The sequence below is a fragment of the Spermophilus citellus genome (genome assembly GCF_964194105.1).
Source record: "Spermophilus citellus genome assembly, chromosome: 2".
In the NCBI taxonomy this organism is placed as follows: domain Eukaryota; kingdom Metazoa; phylum Chordata; class Mammalia; order Rodentia; family Sciuridae; genus Spermophilus; species Spermophilus citellus.
In genome coordinates this window covers 76813609-76828684 of record NC_138183.1, presented here as the reverse complement: position 1 = coordinate 76828684, position 15076 = coordinate 76813609, and the positions used below count along the sequence as shown (strand labels likewise).

Sequence of the window (15076 nt, the reverse complement as noted above, 5' to 3'; positions counted from 1 at the left end):
GTATTATTGCTTTATTTATTTATTTATTGTGGTACTGAAAACTGAACCCAGGGGCACTTTACAAACTGAGCTACATCCCCAGCCCTCTTTATTTTTTATCTTGAGAAGTGGTCTTGTTGAGTTGCCCAGGCTGGCCTGAAATTTGTGATCCTCCAGCTTCAGCCTCTGGGGTTGCTAGGATCACAGGTGTGCGCCTGGTACCTATTATTTTAATGATTGAAAGAGTAAGGCACAGAGACTTTAAATGATTTACTCAAGTTCACATAGCTTTGACAGGGCTAGCTGAAATTGTTTGGATCCTTATTCTATCCCCCCTCCACTTGTTTTGTTCTATACCACTGGTTCTCAAACTATAATCTCCTACCAGCAGCATGAACTTCTCTTGAGAACCTCTTAGAAATTTCAAATTCTCCCTCTCCCCAGACCTACTGAATATAGATCCTGCAGATAGGATCCAGTTATTTGAAGTTTACCCCAGGTCCTCCAGCCTCACCCTGTCAGTCCTCTTGATTCTGATGCAGACTCAAGTTACAGAACCTCTGCTCCACACCTTGTTCTTTTCTTTTTTTTTCTTTTTTTTTTTTTTTTTTGGTACTGGGGATTTAACCCAGAGGCACTTTACCACTAAGCCACATCTCCAGCCCTTTTTATGTTTTATTTTGAGACCCGGCTTCCCTAAGTTGTTGAGGCTGGCTTTGAACTAGAGATCCTCCTGTCTCAGCCTTCTGAGTCACTGGGAGATTACACTAATGCACCACCATGCCCAGCACACACTTTTTTCTTAATTATGTCTACAAAGAAAAAAATCACATGGGTGTTTGTATCTTGCCAGCCTGAGTGATGGGACTTGTCAGAATGTCCCAGGGAATTTGAACATGCAATCTCTGCTTTCCACCATGATGCCTCTATTAATGTGACTCAGAATGTTTTCAGATTAATGTCACTGTGTTTCAATAAGTAACTTTCTCTCCAGGTCATAACAGTCAATGCCTGCTGTCAAAATGATCAAATGGATTCAGAACCAGGAGAAAATAACATCTCAGAAAAGGGGTGCAGCAAGAACTGGCTCACAGTGTCCAAGTTTACCCAGATAAGTAGGTACCAGTGTATGTTCTTGGATCCCCAAAACCTTGACAGAGTTTTCTTGGAGTATGGTCTTTAGACCATTGGTGGCTTCTATTTTATTTCAATTGCAGATATGGGAAAGAAGGTGGCAACACTCTTGAAGAAAAACAGCCTTTTCTATTTTTAAATTTTGAAGGGGACAAAATTTCATTTGTTTAAAGGAATACTAATCAGGATCTGGAAAAGAAATATTAAGATTGAGGCCTGGTACATGCTAATAATCCAAGTGGCCCAGGAGGCTGAGGCAAGAGAATCGCAAATTCAAAGCCAGTCTCAGCAATATAGCAAGGCCCTAAGCAAGTTACAAGACCTTGTTTCAAAATAAAAAAGGGTTGGGGATGTGGTCTATGGTGAGGTGCCCCTGGGTTCTATTCCTGGCACCAAAAAAATAAAAAATAAAATAAAAAAAGATTTGGGTAGTTTCACATATTCAAAGAGTGATTTCCTAGGAGAGTGTTCATTTAGTTGTATTTATGAGCTGGGAAGTTTGTTTACTTTTATAAATTCTTAAAGTTCACGTGAGCCTAATATGGATCCTTACTCAGTGGATTGAGTTATTGTTGGTAATTTGCTACAGCCCACCATAAGAATTTATTCTGTGGACAAGTTTCCCTTAGGCTTAATGATTGTAGTGTTTGTGGAGGAGGGAAGACAACCATCTAGGTGTGAAAACCATGAGCCGGGCATGGAATGTAAAGTTCCCCTGGATGGGGAGGGAGAGAGGGCAGACCACAAACAGAAATGAAAGCAATGATCAGAACATTGAACTTTGTTTTACTATTCTTAAAAAAGAAGAAACTATATGATAGAGATACCATAAAGAGAAAAAATTATTTAAAATAATAAATGTAAAGGTGCAAGTAAATTTATATTAAGTGTTTATGCTTTTATACATTTTTATAAGGCTTGCTTACTACTCTCACGTCAGTGGTTCTCAACCACTGACTTTGTGACTTTGCAAATCCCCACCCCTTCCTAAGGGACATTTGGCAAGGTCTGGAGACCTATTGAGTGGTCACCACTAAAGCAGGGGGTCGTGGCATCCTGTGGCAGAGGCCAGGGAAGTTGCCAGATATCTTGCAATATAAGAACTAATCCTCACTCTAAGGAATTATCCAGCCCCCAATGTCAATGCCAAGGTGGAGAATCCCCAATTTATATTTAAAAACATACTCAACTTTCTGTTGAACCACCGAGAATCAAATGGACTCTAACCTGAAGGAGAATTTTGAAGTTAAATTATTCTAAGCCCTCTCAATTTATAAATCAGGCTCAAAAGCTTAATTGGTTGGCCTACAATTACAGTTTACTAGAGACCATATATTAAAAAAAAAATGAAAGAGGACACGTTTCTAGGACCAGATATAAATTTATCCATTTTTAAAAATAATTATCAACATATTATATATATATATATATATTTTTATAAATAGTATGACCCATGTTTAGGTTCTTATATATCATTTGTACTTAAGTTATTTAAGCTCTTTTCAGCGAATTTCAAGCAAAGTCTAAGATGCAGTTGTCAGGAGGGTTCTGGGAAAGACTCTCATAAAGTTGGACAGCCAGTCAGGGAGGCAAGGCCAGGGATACAGGCTGAACCTGGGCTCCGCTAATCTGTGTGGGTGATAAGGCCCAGCATCTCTCTGGAACCACACATCGACTTGAGAAGCTTACTTTTTTTTTTCCTAAACATTTTTCTGACCCAATTGAGAAGAGAATTAAAAAGTTTTAAAAAATGTTTGGGGATTGGGAGATACCTATCAGGTAGTTTTCTTTAAACACAAGAAATAAAGCTTTGAGGAAATTAACTATGAAAAGAAAAAGTATATATTTAGCTTTTTCTGTAGGTAGTTTAATTATCATACTATGCTATGAAATAACTTTTATCATAATTTTGTGGTATTTCAATAGGCTATTGTTTTTTTATACTATATATATGTATATATATGTACAGAACAAAATTAATACCCCCCCCCCCAAGAAAAAACCCCTGCAACTATGGTCTTCTATGCTCAGTTAGAATCCTCAATAAGTAGTATTCTCAGAATTAATTTCATCAAGAATTCATTAAGTGATTATTATGCACCTACATAGTAGGTACCAACTATAAAAATATAATGTCAGTAATAATTTTCAAAATCCTTTTGAAGAAGAAACTAAAACTTAAACCTTTTTGATAGCATTCCTGTTTTTCTTTTGTTGTTGTTGTTTGGCCTACTGTGATACTTGATCCAGTTAATCAGAAAGGACACCTAACAATTTGTAACTGAAGTTTCACATTCTATTTATTTATTATTTTTTTATTAAACAAATTTTTTTTGTAGTACCAAAGACTGAAATCAGGAATGCTCTACCATTGAGCTAGATCCTCAGCCCCCGAGACAGGGTCTCCTTAAGTTTCTGAGGCTAGCCTCAGACTTACCATCCTCCTGCCTCTGGAATTACAGATGTATGCCTTTGTACCTGGCACATAAAACAGGCTGTAAGATGTAGGAGTGGGTAAATTTAAAAAAAAAACAAATAAACAACAACAAAAATAAAAAATAGCCTACTTAGAGTTGTTTTTTTGAAGAACAGGTTATGGATCATGTAATCTTTGACTTTTATAGAGAAGTATAAGTTGTTTATAAATGTAAAGTTACAATAGAAGAATAGAAATAGAATATATAGCTTTTAATTACTTCAGAAAAAAAGGATGGAGGAAACTTGATAAAACTTGCTAAAAACAGAAAGAGAAAAACTACATCCAAGTTTAAATGAATGTACTGTGTTCAGATTTTTCTATTTGGGAACTGTGATTTGAATGTAACACATTTCAAGTATTTTCTAATTTCTATCTTTTTTTTTAAACAAGGTCTAGAACCTTATATATATCAGAAAATGAAAACTAAAGGAATTGAGCAACGTACTGTACAAGTCAGTGATTATCTTCAGCAGTCTAAAGAGGTAAAAATATTTTAATAGTTTTTATAAAAATCATCAGTACAGGCAACACTTCACTGGGCCATATTATTTTTACATTTATACCATTTAATTGGCTTCTACTTTTTACTGGCATTGAATTTGAATCTTTGTTTGAAACTATGCTCAGGTGAATCCCTATGTGATTTTTTTCCCCCACCCCTTTAGATTGTTCCTTCCTTGTGGTTCCTCTGTGCAATTTACCTATCCACCTAGTTTTCTGGGGATGTTTAGCATAAGAGAGACAGAATTCAGGAATTAGTAGAATTGTTTTCAGGTATATGAAAGTTGTCATATGGAAGAAAAATAGGACATTTTAATAGGTTTTTAAGAGGTGGATCTAGAATGAGCATGGAGAATTTACTGGGAGACAGATTTCAGCCCAAGCTGAGAAGAAATTTTTAGCAATTGGAGCTTTCTAAGGATGGAATGGTTTATTTCTGGAAGTAGTAACTTCCTGCCTAGTGTGGTTAGTCCAGCAGAGGCTGAAGGAACCTGTTTGCAGACATGGTGGAGAGGATTCAAGCATTGTAGGGTCAAGGCCCCTTGGTGTTTCTCTGAAGCTAAGATTCTCCAGTTCTGTAGTCTGCTTTTCTTACCATCTACAGATCTATGCCTTGTTTTTGTGGTACCTGCCATTTGTGATTTTGTTAGAGTAACCTAAGAAATCTAATTTTGGTGTTATTTGAATATTTTCTGTTTGAACTTGGGAACTATGAGAACATTACCTATATGAACAATCTTAGATGTTCTTGTTGGGAATGGAATCTGTGAAAGGTTTTGCAAGTAGATAGTTAAGACTATATGAGGGCAATTGAGTCAGGAACCTATGTTCACATCCCAACTCTACCATTTCCTATGCTTCAAAGCTATGTGTATCAATTAACCTATGAGTTTCTTTATCTATATCTCTAAAACACTATCCTTATGAGATTGTCAATAGTAGTCTACAAACATAGTACCATGAATAATACCTGGAATATGCTGGGTTAAAGAAATATTAGTTTGATAAGTAGGAGGTAGAATGAAGTAAATTAAAGGTTAATATTTTTTTTTAAGTATTAGCAATTGAGTCCAGGGCCTTGTAAATACTAGGCAAGCATTCTACCACTGAGCTATGATCCCAGGTCTAATGTAATTTTAAATAATCCTAATCACCTGGCATATCATCTATAGACGCTAGGACATGAGTCAACTTGGACCATCACTTCCTTTTCATGTCATTAACTGATTTTGTATAGTCAGTCCTATTTCTGTAGAAGTTTTCGTATATTACATTTTCTCTTCCATGTCCCCATAAAAGTAATTTTATTTTGTTAAAGTCCATCAGCACATTAAGCTACTCTGATATTATGCTAATATTTGCATCTTTCTAACATGTAACATGGTTTTAGTTTGTTTATTAAGAGAAATATTGAGCTAGAGGAAGCTATCCTCTAGGGAGTGTGTTTTGCAAGTATATTGCGGGAAGCTTGGGGTGGCAGTGTGTTGGATGCACATGTAATGGTCTTTCTTTTCTACTCAGGATCTGAGCAAAAACTCTTTATGGACTTCCAGGAGCATCAGCCTTACTAGGAGCCCAATGTGAGTATTTCTAAATGTCTCTCCTTAAGAGTCTTTGAATTCTATTTTTAACCTGATTGGGAACAAATTTTTTTTTTTTTGGTCAGAAGAGGAAGACAAAGAGTGTCAAGTGACATAATTTTTATCTTATTAGCAAGAATGAAAACATTTTATTATCCAGGTTTTCCTGTTTCTGGCACCAGCATCTTACCTGAGTCCCTTTTAAAAATACCACAACGAAACACATACTCCTACACCAAAATAGACATTTGCCTTTTCAGTGTCAAAAAAGTTACTTGGAATAATGATTAAATATCTTTTCAGAGAGGTAAGATTGTAAATTTTCTTTGAAGAGTAGAAATAAACATGTCTTGCCTAAAGAAAAAGACTGAAATCCTGATTATATTTATTCTTTGTTTTAAAAATTGTTCTTTATCCCCCTCCAATGTTTTCCTTTTAGTTTATGAAGTTGATATGTTTTGGATTTTTTTTTTGTAACATCCTAATTGTCGAAGTAGTAGTCTGTGAAGGATTGAGACTGGGAGGGAAAGAATATGGGATGGAAAGAGTGTGCAGAAAACACAAATGGGTATCCTCATGGGGTTTTATTTATTCAGAAATAAAATTTGAAAACTAACCAGGAATATAATATCCTATTTTATTTTTATTTGTATTTTTTTCAAGTGATGGAGTCTTGCTATGTTGCCCAGGCTGGCTCTGAACTCCTGACCTCAAGTAATCCTCCTGCCTCAGCTTCTCCTGAAGCTTGAAATATGGGTGTATACCACTGTGCCTGACTGACAATTTCATTTTGTTTGTAGTGTTTTTTGGACTTTTCTAGTGTTGTTTTCAAATTAAATGTACATAGAGTTGTGGGGAGCAGAATTCAAAACTTATCTTCAGGTACAAGGTGACTTTCATTTGCAGTCAGCTCTCTTGGAGATGGCCTTTCTCTGTGATCTCCGTGCAAGCCTGCCTCCAGACTTAAAGGACATATGACTTTCTTCTCCCAAAGGTTCAGCAGTTTGTGTTCATGCAGAGTAGTGGGTTATTGCAGCATGAAATTAAACAATAATTGTAATTGTACTTTCTTCCCTAAGGACCTTAAATACTGGAGATATTCTTTGAATGCATTTATTCAGACTTGCCCATGGCCACTTGTGCACTTGAGCAGGGCAAGTAACAATTTAAAGAGAGCTAATTTCAGCCTGTGAACATTTAGGGGCCACGTGGGCTAATGAAACTGATTTGTAGACTTGTCCAGAGACATTCACAGACTCATTTGTAGGCATCTCCTTTGCATAGTTCAGGAACCCTTTAGTTTAATTGATCCAGAATAACACAAACACAGTTAAATCTTGTATTTGTGGTGTGATCACATAGATAATTAAAAAAAAAACAACCTCTGTTAATTTAGCTTTAGGCATGTACAGTGAATGACTTACGTGCATATCTTGTGTTTATTTTTCAAGGAAAATCATTAGGGGGATAAATTCCTGTATTAGTTGAAGTGGGGATCAGATGTTACTGATAGAGTATGTATATGTAAATACCAAATATATGTACATATAAAATTTGTTTGCTTGTTTCACATACTTTTTCCTTTCTTTGATCATTGAAAGATTTTAAAGCAGAATTATCTATATAATTTTGGTTTTTTTCCCTAAACAGGTTGAGAAGTTCAAATGGAGCTGACAGTAAGTTTGTGTATTTAAACATTTTATTTTTGTCTTATGAATGGTGAGGTTCAGTGTCCTGCTGAAACTTTTGTAGTTCTTTAATTAGTATTTATAATTTATGTCTAGTATACAAAGTAGAACATTCAGTATAAAGATAGAAAGTTGAGTATCTTTCTCCAAATAAATCAGAGCAGATATGCGATCTGTTCTTTTCCAATTACCTCTTTGACTGTGATTTTCCTGTTTCCTTTATGAGTGTGGGGATACCCTCTGACTTCATTTTGACTTGTCAACAACTCTGTCATTTTTCTACACTTTGCTCATTAAGAGCAAACCATTTGGAAGGGTATATGTGAATGCCTTTTCCTGTGCAGTTTCAATAGCACTTTATGCCCCAAATTGCTAAAAAGTGTTAAGTCATATAACCAGAAGCCTTATCTGTTTGCTCCTTCTCTGGAGCATAGGCTAGTACCTGGCATACAATAGGTGCTTAGTAAGCATGTGTTGAATAAACACGAATAAGGTTTCACAGCTTCTGAAGTGGTGAAGTCTTGCTTGACTCAGCTTTATACTCTTCAGATATTTACACCTTCAGATATTTACACCTCCATGAAGGTCCTCCCTTCAGATAGAATTAATGTGGTCCCAAAACCTTGTACACACACCTCTGTTATATTACTTAGCAAACTGTATTGTGATTCTAGTTATGTATCTTTTTCTCTAGTATGTTGCATATACTTTTCTCTTATTCCTATCTCTCTTGCCTAGCAAGACCCGAAGTGGGTGCTGAATATATGTATTTGATTATTGAATGAATTCAGAAAGGAATAGTCTTTTCTGCTGATTTTACTATTTTACCATACACCCTCAAAGGAAGTGATACCTGCTCCTTTCTTCTCCAGCAACAAGAAGGCATTGAGATCTGTGAGACTGGGCTCATTATGCTGCTTACTCTACTAGGTATAAGGCAGTTGCCACCATGAGACTGAAGTTTCTCCACTTTAATTTTGATTTTATGAAATGGCAAAACTGTTGCAGAGTCTTTCTCTGGAGCCTTGTAATTTAGCCTGGAGCAGATAGAAGAGAATGAGTTAAACTTGGAGGGGTGTTCCCAGCACGCAGAAGTTGCATCTCCAAGCAAATCCCTTGGTGCTGTTATCCACCCACTCCTTTGTTTCTGGTATATACCCCTTAATGTGTTTTCATCATTTTGCTGTTATTTTAGGTCAGTGAAGTAGTCTGCTAATAACTTGGCATTAATAATGTCTTTCTGTGGATACTGCGTCTTGGTAGGGAGCTCAGAGAATCGTGCTTCTGGGATGTTGTGAAGTGTGATGGGCAGCTGAGTGCTTTTTGCAACCCTGAGGTATAATTGGTTCAGAGGAAATACATCTTTGAGGCTAATATTACCTGTCTTTCTCCAATTCCCTATATAAATATGTTTGGAGATATTACATTGATGATTGGAAGCTGTCAGGGTACCATGTGCAATAATGTGGTTAAAGGATATTAGGCAAGCTTTTTCAAATCCAGAGAAGCCATTCTGATTAACCTGTTCAATAATAACTTTGAAGGCAATATATTCATAAGCATGTATTTATCTCCAGCCCTGTAATTAAAATGCCAATCTTCTCTATAATTTCAGAGATCTCAGCCTCCTTAAAAAGCCCTCAAGAGCCTCACCATCATTACTCAGGTAGGAAGTGTGTGTGCATAGAAGGTCAACTGAACTCAATGTCTGTGATTCTGCACTTGGAAAAAGAAATATCGGGGAATTCCATGTTATTGATATGGCTCCAAACTTGGAAAATTGTTCACTTTGTTGGAGAACAGCCTTTAAGTTTTTTTTTCTAGGCATTGACTTGGAAAGGAAAATTGTGAGGAATTAAGAGGATTTAGATTCAAAGTTTTTATTGGCAAGTTCCAAATTGTGAAGGAGCAGGATGTCCTGGAGGTCTACAGATTCCTTACATATTCCAAGGCAACCTAGAGCCAGAGATGTTTTGTATTTTGTATTGAGGGAAAGACAGACCTGGAAGTAGTTCTTTGAGGGAGGGTTTTGTACCCTCCGTGGGCCCTCAATAAGCATATCCATGGAATAGATGTCACCTCATCTAGAAAGTTTAACAAAGATGTCTTACACGTATATTATTAAACAAAGATGTCCAGGGTCTCGACTCTCTTAAGCAAAATCACATCGTAGTGCTTCAGCTGTCTTTCTTTCAAAGAGGGAATAACTGTACTTGCTTTTCCTGAGGAACAGTCTGCCAAAGGGCTGAGGGAGAACTAAGAGGAAAACACTTTGAAATGCAAAATAGAACAACCAACTGGACTTGTGCCACTGGATGGTTTCTTGGAGGTCGCTGCTCTCAACCCTGGATGACATAATACATAGGTCAGCCAGTCTTTTATACAATCTAAAGCTCAGTACGTGGGCAAGACCTTGTGCTAGAGTTACCATTCTTATTATAATGAAGGTCATTTTTTTGGGTCCAGTAATAGACTTCCTTATCCTGAATTCTCCTCTGTAGTGAATAATGTGTTAGTGGATTCCTCATCCCAGGCTTTTATAACCAGGTCTCTCAGCTCAGCAGTCATCCATTATTTTGACTCCAGCTGTCAACTGAAGAAAGTCTCTGGTGAGGAATACTGTAACTCATATTGACTCAGATCTGCTAGGATATGGCTCTTCTCAGGAAAATGCAGATCTCTTGCTTCTAATTAAAATGAGTCTTCACATCTCTTTGGGAAAAGGAGTGAATTGCACAAAATCACCAGTAGGTGTCCCCACAGTCCACTGTGCATTGGATTTGCTTTGGAAAAGGAAAACCAGAGAATGAAGACCACAAATTAAAATGCCATTTAAAAGACAGTTCCACATATGTATGGGTTGATGTGTGGTTTGCCATTCAGGAGAGCAGGGGACACAGTCCTTCCTCATATAAAATGTTCCTAAGATTGGGATTATTATTGGCATTTAAGGCATAGTATATATTTAAAAATGGTATAATTTATCATATATTGATAATGGCAAAAATAAAAGGCCTTTGAAATGAAATAGTCTAGAATTATTTGACTATATTGATGGGGGGGGGGAAGATTTTCTGTAAATTTAATCCAATGTTTCAGACTTAAAAGAGTAAAACTGTTTTTGTTTGCAGCCATTGAAAGGAATAATTTAATGAGGCTGTCTCAGACCATACCGTTTACACCCATCCAACTGTTCGGTGAGTAGCATCTCTACCTTCTTGAGATCACACCAGGGCAGCGGCATAGGACATCAGAGTGAATCAAAGGACAAATCATGATACAGCATTTTACTTGAAAAATTTCCTTTGACCATAATTATAGATTAAGATTCATTTCCTAAAATGGAAACTTGTTGTGGCCAACATTTAGGGTCAGAATCTGATACTATGGGATGAGACCTATAATGAGCAGCAGCTGGGAAGAAAGCAACAATGTTGCACCTGGCATTCACTGACTGAGGCTGGAAGTACACAGTAAAAGAAAAGAATAAACCAACCACATATAATAAGCACAGAAGAGAGCATGAAATGTCAATATGGTGAAAACCACAGGCATCTAAACAGAGATACTTTGTATGTTGTTTTTTATTTGTTTGATGTTTTTACATACACGGATTGATCTTACCTCAGACTGTAAATGTCATTTTGAAAGGTTGGAGTAGTAAAGAACAAGTTTGCTAGAGCATAAAGTTCAGAGGATAAAGCGGGAACCAATTGACAATATAACAAGGTTCCCCACGCTGCCCTTGATTTCCATTCTCGTCACACGGTTCACATGGGACAGGCCAGATTGGCTTCTGATTGTTCATGCAGACGCCTCTTTCCAGTTGGTCCCGTTGCTGATTTTGCAGATCACTAGCTGTGCTCTGAATTCTCTAGGGATCAGGACTCCAAAGAGATCTCCTGTGGCATTTGTCTGGGCACCAAGAATAAATATTTGAAAACGAGTTACTAAGCATTCCCCAGATGTGTTTACTGGTAAGGAACTAGATACAAGAGTGAGGGAATGGATTCCTTTCTAGGTAAACCAGTACAGTGTTCACAACAAACACACAAATAACAAAAAACAAAGTAACAAACATCTGAAGCAAAGATGTAAGAAAAAAAATGAGACAACCTCAATGGAAAGTCTATCATGATTCTGTTACATCTGTCTGAAGCATTAACACTGTTGATGGAGTCCAGGTTCAAAAAGAATTGTGCCCATTCAATAGCTGAAAAATGGAAGCTGTGTAGCAGTTAAGTACCATTTTGTCTAAATTCCTTTGAGATTGAGTTTTTATCTGACTTCAGCCATGTCAGTGTTTTTAATCTTTGCAACAACCCATTTCATCCTCATTTTACTGATGAGAAATTGAGGCTTTAAATGACTTGTTCAAAGGCACTAAGGGAAGAGGGAGAAGCTGTGGGTATGACCCTGGTACTATCTGACTCCAGCTGCCTCAGTGATATAATAACATCCCCAAAGGAGAAAACCAGAAAGCACAACCCTTATTCTTCTGTAAAAACCACATTTTATATATATATATATATATATATATATATATATATATATATATATAGAGAGAGAGAGAGAGAGAGAGAGAGAGAGAGAGAGAGAATATAAACATATGCATATGCATTATTATTATTATTATTTTGCTTCTGGGGATTGAACTCAGAGGCACTCATCCACTGAGACACACCTCCAACCCTATTTTGTATCTTTATTTAGAGACAGGGTCTCACTGAGTTGCTCAGTGCAAGGCTGGCTTTGAACTTGAGATCCTCCTGTCTCAGCCTCCTGAGCTGCTGGGATTGCAGGTGTGCACACTGCGTCTGGCTGCATTCTTAATGTTAATTAGTGATAGGGAGGACAATTATGGAAACAGGCCTAATAAAGCTCCTTTAGGAATGATAATGAATATCCCTTTTAAAACATTTCTGTTTAATAAAAGCATTTCCATACTACTTTGATACTTTTTTTTGTCCAGTTGTAGTCTACAATAAGACTAACTTAATTCTTACATGTCATCTGATACTGTCCCTTCTTCCCTCCCCACCTTTATTGGACACTAGCTTGATCCATGTCCTTATTCTGCCCTAGTCCCTTCTTCTCTGATCATGGGGACCACTGAACTAATTCTGAGCTGATATCAAGGATGTTCCCTGTCCCAGACCCAATGACCTCATTGAACTCCTGGCCTTCACTTCTCTTTGCAGCAGGAGAAGAAGTCACCATCTATAGGCTGGAGGAGAGCTCCCCTCTGAATCTTGATAAGAGCATGTCCTCTTGGTCTCAGCATGGAAGAGCTGCAATGATCCAGGTGTTGTCCCAGGAAGAGTTGGACGGGGGCCTCCGCAAAGCCATGCGAGTCATCAGCACATGGTCTGAGGATGATGTTCTCAAACCGGGACATGTTTTCGTTGTGAAGTCTTTTCTCCCTGAGGTCGTGCAGACTTGGCATAAAATCTTCCAGGAGAGTACAGTGCTTCATCTTTGCCTCAGGGTGAGTCTGAAGTTCAGAGACTCAGAGCCAAGAGGGACAGGCCAAAGAAAGGAGACTTGGCTACATCTTTTCTAAGACTACCAATCCAACTTGAAGGAAGTCTAGTATTATTTTGAAGGTGGTGAATTTTGTTGTATTTGTTTTGTAGGACTTTCACTTTTGAGGGAGTGGTGGTAGCTAAATAAGGTGAAAAATCACATTTGGGGAGCCTCTAGTGAATTCTGTGATCGTTAATCCATAGGTGTCAGTAAATGGACACACACATACACACATTTATATAATATCAATAATCCTTATTTTGTAGGAAATTCAACAGCAAAGAGCTGCTCAAAAACTAATCTATACCTTCAACCAAGTGAAACCTCAAACCATTCCCTACACACCGAGGTAAGGAAATCTTGGCAAAATGGCCCTTCATTTTAAGTAGGAACTCCTATTAATCTCTTCTCAGCCCATTAGTTATGAGAAATATCAGACCCATGGGAAAGTCTGCCATGGCTTTATTTTTGGGATTCTTCCATAGTTATATAGACTGGAAAAAAGAGAATTAGATGCCCCAGAGATGTGTTGGCCTACATCACTAAATTTATGGGAATGGAAAAAAAAAGAAGTTCAGGTAGATGCCATCACCACCTTTTCGATTATGCAAAACAGGCAGATCCTGGATGTGTTACTAATGTCCAGGATCAGTGTGGCAGAAAAGCATCTCTATTTTAAGCATAGTTTCTCCCTCAGTGTCTTAAAGAAATTAGGAACTCTGTAGGATTGAACTCTGGTTACTTTTACTTGAGTGTTTCCAGAGAATTGCATTCACTCATCAAGACACTTAATAATTTGGTGCTGAGGACTTAGGGTAAAACTTCATTGCTTTACTGACAAGGAATGTCATGCAGTGTGACAAAACAAGTTGGGTCTAGCCTCGTGTGGTGGTGCATGCCTGTAATCCCAGCAATTTGGGAGGCTGAGGCAGGGGGATTGCAAAGTTCAAAGCTAATCTCAGAAACTCAGTGAGGCCCTAAGCAACTTAATGAGACCCTGTCTCACTAAAAAATAAAAAGGGGTCGAGATGTGGTTCAGTGGTTAAGTGCCCCTGTGTTCAATCCCTGGTACAAAAAAAAAAAAAAAAAAAAAAAAGTTGGGTCCAGGATTTATAAAAGGGTTTGAAAGTTTTCTCAAAGAGAAGGGAGGCAAGTAAACATGGGAGAAACCCTCCTTGTCTTTGTATTCCGTTCTTTGTATTCCGTCAAGTTCTCCTAGGTTTCATTGGTCAGTCTTAGGCAAGCTCTCCTGCTGTGGACTGTCCTGTAAGGGAAAGCCTGCTTTTGCTATCTTCTGGGGGATCATGGCTTCTTTTTCCCTCACAGGTTCTTGGAAGTTTTCTTAATCTACTGCCACTCAGCCAACCAATGGTTGACCATTGAGAAGTACATGACCGGGGAGTTCCGGAAGTACAACAATAACAATGGAGATGAAATTGCCCCCAGCAATGCCCTGGAGGAGCTGATGTTGGCCTTCTCTCACTGGACCTATGAGTACACCCGGGGAGAGCTGCTGGTTTTAGATCTGCAAGGTAATTGATGACGCATGACTTGATACAATAAGTATGAGGCAAAGTTCAGAGAGATCCAGGTTGGGCAATGTATGGGGTTGCTCTCACCAGCTTAGAAGGGAGGTGGAGATATTGGGCAGTGGTGATCATGAATACTTACTATGTTGTTTCCTACTTTGAGGGGAAAATGTAAGGAGACAATTAGCTGCTTAAGATGTAAAGACATCTTAAATTTTAAAATAAATGGGGAATGATTTTTGTATGAATTTTTCCAGTTTTATGGCCTTGCCTTGCTCTTAGGTTCATTGTAAAATTTAGGCACACATTTGTACACATAGGGAAGTTTAAATTCTAGGCATTTTGAGTTTATTGCCTTAGCAATTTGTAGTTTAGCTTGCTCTCTTTGCTCTGTCCCTTGATATGACAGTTCATGAAAGAACACACTCAGCCTGAGAGAGGCAACGCACTGCACTCTTATTTAATGGAAACCTTTGATCAGCACATCTCCCCACTATCAACACCTCACATGTGACTTCTAATCCTACAGCACAAACAGTATCTCCAGCAGACTTTCCTTGCAGGGACAGAACAAAATATGTATTAAGGTCAAAGTTTTGTCCTTGGGCTCACTGACTAGGGCTTTGGTTTTAAATAAGGGATTTAGTGCAGGAACTTTCA

General features: G+C 37.8%; 1 protein-coding gene across 2 annotated transcripts in view; it reads left to right on the top strand.

The window, feature by feature from the left end:
* The window catches only part of TRPM6 (transient receptor potential cation channel subfamily M member 6), a gene marked incomplete at both ends in the record, with an annotated part of 135088 nt that overhangs the window by 106903 nt on the left and 13109 nt on the right, over nt 1–15076 (top strand). For both annotated transcript variants that reach the window (XM_081262351.1, XM_081262350.1), the window contains 9 exons: nt 974–1094; nt 3983–4074; nt 5615–5673; nt 7324–7349; nt 8977–9027; nt 10493–10558; nt 12563–12849; nt 13154–13236; nt 14214–14419. In XM_081262351.1, coding sequence (XP_081118477.1) covers nt 974–1094; nt 3983–4074; nt 5615–5673; nt 7324–7349; nt 8977–9027; nt 10493–10558; nt 12563–12849; nt 13154–13236; nt 14214–14419 — 991 coding nt within the window. The remainder of the gene's footprint in view (nt 1–973; nt 1095–3982; nt 4075–5614; nt 5674–7323; nt 7350–8976; nt 9028–10492; nt 10559–12562; nt 12850–13153; nt 13237–14213; nt 14420–15076) is intronic.